The sequence below is a fragment of the Takifugu rubripes genome, chromosome 1 (genome assembly GCF_901000725.2).
Source record: "Takifugu rubripes chromosome 1, fTakRub1.2, whole genome shotgun sequence".
NCBI classification, from domain to species: Eukaryota; Metazoa; Chordata; class Actinopteri; order Tetraodontiformes; family Tetraodontidae; genus Takifugu; species Takifugu rubripes.
The window spans coordinates 12,934,297-12,939,296 of record NC_042285.1 but is presented as its reverse complement, the minus strand read 5'-3'; the positions used below and the strand labels follow the sequence as shown (position 1 = coordinate 12,939,296).

The 5,000-nt window shown below is 45.6% G+C and overlaps 1 protein-coding gene across 1 annotated transcript in view; it reads left to right on the top strand.

The window, feature by feature from the left end:
• Positions 1-983: 983 nt before the first annotated feature.
• LOC101073275 (tumor necrosis factor receptor superfamily member 16) overlaps positions 984-5,000 on the top strand; it is a 21,780-nt gene continuing 17,763 nt past the window's right edge. The window contains exons 1-2 of the mRNA XM_011602667.2: positions 984-1,520; positions 4,067-4,208. Coding sequence (XP_011600969.1) covers positions 1,485-1,520; positions 4,067-4,208 — 178 coding nt within the window. The 5' untranslated portion in view covers positions 984-1,484. The remainder of the gene's footprint in view (positions 1,521-4,066; positions 4,209-5,000) is intronic.

The window sequence follows — 5,000 nt, the reverse complement described above, 5'->3', positions numbered from 1 at the left end:
TGGTGGATGGTCGCACTTGAAAGACCAAGCTGAACGAGAGAGGACAGGCGTGCGTGCACACAGACACCTGGAACAAAATCTCTTTTATGGAACTTGAGATGGGACAGTGAACGACTCCTAGACCACCCAACCTCTGTCCACTCACTAGTGACAGATGGTCTTCAAGAGTGTGTGTGTGTGTGTATGCGTGTGTGTGCGTGCGCTCTGGTCATTGTGTTAAAAGGCTAAAATAGTTAAGGTTTCTGATCTCAAACCCACATTTCTCAGCACACCTTTTCCTTGCAACACTGCACCAGCATCTGGGTCGGCCGTTTCTTCTCTCAGTCCAGTAAAACTGAACTAAACTGAAAAATCATAATGTTGGTACGGAAGCACAGAAAAAGAGCAGGAATGAAACAACACTTCTTGGGTCACTGACGTGAATTATTGATATTCCACTAAACGATCACGCAACAAAGACGTCGCTCTGTTTTAGCGACTTCTGGTTAAATAAGTAAAGATTTCCTAATAAATTTAAGAAGGCACAATTAAAATGAGACAATCCAATGCGCAGCTCTCATTCATTATTCATTCACCCATCACAACTCAGCTTCCTCTCCTCCTCCTCCTCCTCCTCCTCCTCCTCCTCCTCCTCCTCCTCCTCCTCCGTCGCCCCCACTTTAGTCTCTATAATAGTCTGAACTCAGTGTCAGATTTGGCAGTCAAACAGAGCATTAATGATGAGGAGTGTGTGTGTGTGGGGGGGGGGGGGGGGGGGTCTAAAGGTTAAAAGAAAGCATATTATATTATATACTCCACATAAAGCAGGCCAACCAAAACCAACAGAACGATGTAAAGGTTCCTGTGTCCGACTTGGGTTTGCAGTGATGGCCTGAAGGAAGCTGATACCCTGAATGTCACCTGATGGACATGTGTAACTTCTGAATGCCCTGATGTAGGACACAAAGTAAAATAAGGTCATTCCAATGCTTCAGGACGTCTCTGGGCACAACCAGACAATAAACAACCTTTCTTTTGTCCAAAGGTGTTAGAGTTTGAGATATAGTGGATTTGTCAGATGATATAATTTTCAGGTCTTTGGTTTGTCCAACTCAGAAGGAACATCCCACAGGAAGAGACAGCAGAATTGCGCGCGTGTGTGTGCGTGCGTGTGGTGGGCGTGGAGAGGGAGATGGCTTGTTCCCTTAGGCCGCTGGCTGCGCGTCTGACATATGAGCCAAAGCGCGTAGCCAACCATCAGATGGATCAATCCCAGTAACTCACAGAGCTTCTGCTGCCGGTACAGAAGCGTCTGGACAGAGTCACCTCCCACATTCTCAAGCTCTTGGTTCGTTTCTTTCTCCCCAAATTAGTCAGTAGTTGGCGCCGGGACGCAGCAATGACAGCCGTGATTCTTTCACCCCGAAGTCACTGAAATCCGCATCCTGCCGCGCTTCATCCGATCCAAACTGTCGCCTCTGAGAGGATACACGGGACATTACAGCATGAAGCCCGCGTTCGAACTGTTGTTACTTGCAGCGGTGAGTAGCTTTTCCGCACTTTAGCGTGCGCGTTAAATGCGGTTCGACCAACACGTTCCAGGCGCATCAGTGCGCATCCACTAAACCTACTGGGGGAAGTCATAGCAGAAAGTTTACGTCTTCCTCTCGGAGAGAATCCCAGTGATTGGTGAAAACGCTTCACAAACAATTCAAACTGAAGGCTATATCAGAATTTGTGGCTGTTTAAAAGTAGAAAGTGGCACGTTAACGACTGAAACTTTGAATAGAGGCCGTGTTATTGCACCTGTACTTCTTCAACCAGGGTGAAGCATGCGTGCAGTAGCCATTCAGGGCGAGACCTGCAGCTCCACTTGCTGCACGAGTAGTCCACCTTGCTCAGTTCCATGAGAGCCAGCAGACAGCATGAAGAAGCCGGTATGACTGGTGGGCTTTTCAGAGGCGCTCAACAGAGGTCAGGGCCATGGCTGATAGGAGTTATGTAGATTTCCCTCTTCATTAGCTAATTAAGGCTTTTTAAAAGGAAGTCACAGGTTGCACATCCACATCTTTCTCGCACACTTCACGTTTGACATCCGGTTCCCGTTTCTCAGATCTGACGTGGTCAGTCGATGTCAGGCGCTGCTGCAGGCTTGTCGGGGTCCTGGTTTAGGAACAGGATTGGATCATTGATACAGGACAGCTGCTCTCACTGATGGTTATGCATCCTCTGCGGGCTGAGCGCATGCAATATTTATGCAGGCAGTACCACCACTCCTCCCTCTTCCTCTCATCACTCTTTACATCTTCCCTTGTCTTCCCGGGTCTTCTACTCATTCTGCGCTTAAGTTTTGTTTGCGGAGCGATTTACCTGGGATGACTTTGCTGCAGTTGTCCCACGGCAGCTCCGGATGGATATAAATTAAACCCAGCTTAAAGAAAGGCTGGTGGAGGGGAACTCTAAGGTTTAACAAGTGCTGACAGCTGAGGTGCAGAGGTTAAGTGCTGCTAACTGAAAACTGACCACACCATTAGAAGGGTTGGTTGGGGCTCTGAAGTTATGCAACCAGGTAGATTTAATGTTTGTGAAGAAATATTGTGTTAATGTTAATAATGTTTTTTACTCGATCCTTACCAGTGTTGCACCCACACCTGGAGCTAAAGGGTCAACGTTAACTAAAAAGTACACAAACGCTTGGAGTCATTTCAAAAGTGTCACGTAGGCATTTTGGAGCAGGTTTGTTCACATATGAAGCAGACTATGTGTGTGAACAAGCATAGCCTATGCGTGTTGAAGGGCGGAGTTCAGGGGAACAGGAGAGGCACGCACTGTGCAGTGACAGGACTGTTTTAGTTCTCAACAAATACTTGTTGTAGAAGGTGTGTGTGCGTGTGCGTGTGTGTGTGTGTGTGTGTGTGTGTTGATGAGAAAGCATCATAGCCTGCAGCAAAAGCAGATTTCCGTAAAAGTCATAGTCTGCCTCTGAAACAGTTTTTTCTTGTAATGTTTATTGTTTGTAATGTGGTTTTTTGGAGCACATGATCTTTGTTATCTTTGCCAAAAGACTTCATAGAAAACAGCAAAAACTTTAGATGATATCTGGAATTTCTTGGAAGAATTCTAGACATAAATTCCCACTCACAGCCACTGATAAATTCTTGAATGATAACGCTGATAAGGGAACAATAGAAACTTCAAGGAGAATGGGCATGAAGCCAGGCCTGAGTGATTTAGGTTAGGACTGGGGTTAGGACTGGGGTTAGGACTGGGGTTAGGGCTGGGGCTAGGGCTGGGGCTAGGGCTGGGGTTAGGGCTGGGGCTAGGGCTGGGGTTAGGGCTGGGGTTAGGGCTGAGGTTAGGACTGGGGTTAGGACTGGGGTTAGGACTGGGGTTAGGGCTGGGGTTAGGGCTGGGGTTAGGACTGGGGTTAGGACTGGGGTTAGGGCTGGGGTTAGGGCTGGGGTTAGGACTGGGGTTAGGACTGGGGTTAGGGCTGGGGTTAGGACTGGGGTTAGGATATACCAGCTGACTCTAAGGTGCCTGAGGGGACACTTGATGTTTTTAGAGCATTCCACACACACTTGCACACTGAAGCCTGATAATTTATTATGAACGTGCCCCCCCCACACACACACACACACACACACACATACCTCTCAATGTACTCACACGTGGACACATGCTCACTCACACACTTTTTCAGTGCATTCCAAATGATTCAAACTTTGACTGCTCATTCTGAGCAAATATGCATCAACCCTTAAAGTTTGAAATCAGCACAAACACACAGTGATATGTTGCTCCACATGCTGCAGGAGGACGCGCCAACGAACACCACACCTCCAACATTTATGAATTATAGAGTCAAAACAAGGAAGCTCTAGATTTATTTCAGCTGCTGGGTATTTAAGCGATATAAAAGCGATTCGTGCTCATCTACCTTCATAGAATGAGCCACAGTTTATCCATTTATATTTATTTTTCTTGCGTGTTCTTGAATTACATTCGTGGAGAGCTTTTTTTGGGGGGGGGGGGGTTGGGGCTTTGTTCATCCTACTTTGACTGAACTCTCATTCATGATTGGCAGGTTGGTGCTCTGGCCAACAAGGAGAACTGTTTGTCAGGCCAGTATACAACCAGCGGCGAGTGTTGTCAGCAATGCCAGCCCGGCGAGGGTGTCGTCACACCATGCGGAGACACACAGACTGAGTGCGCCCCCTGTCTGGACAGTGAGTAAAAACAGCATGATTGTTCTAATTAAAGCAATATAATGCGCATATCTATGGGCATAATCATACGCCTGCAAATATTCCAAAGTCAAAACACTTCCAGATCTACAGGATGAATTCTTACTGGAGAATTTGATTATGAAAAATATTAAATATCATTTCATTTATAATTATTACAAATATTCTAAACAACGGACCAGGGTGCATATCCAAAGACTCACAAGGACTTACAAGTGTTGGATACAGTATATGAAAAACTCCAGGGTAATAGCAAAATTTTGACAATGTTCCACTAAATAAATACATAAATCCTGTTCCTGACCTATAAAAAGCTGGATAGAGATGCTTTGTCTAGTTTTTGTTCCTGAATGACAATGTTTTTGTGAAGTTCCAGTTAGTTTTTACTAAAGCAAGCAAGTTATTAATGACTCTGTACATAATATTTGTTTAACCATGAGACAAACTGTAGCAAAAATAAGCCGTAACTGATATTTCCTTCCAATTTGAGCTCAGTCATTTAACCCTTCAGCAAGGCTTTTTAACACAGAACTGAACCAACAGCCGTGTAGCTCACATGGATGAGCTTCTTCTCTTGGTGGTCCTAAAACTGACCAATGACATTTATTAGCCTTTCACATCTGTGTAATGTTACATCGGATCCATCAAGAGCACAACAACGTGGTTGCCTGGGTTACAGCTTCAGACGATCCACTCACCAGCAAATTTGCTGTTTTTTTCTTTTGTGTACTTTCTCTTCTCTATTTCACTGACCAGTCTTATTGACCCCAGTGC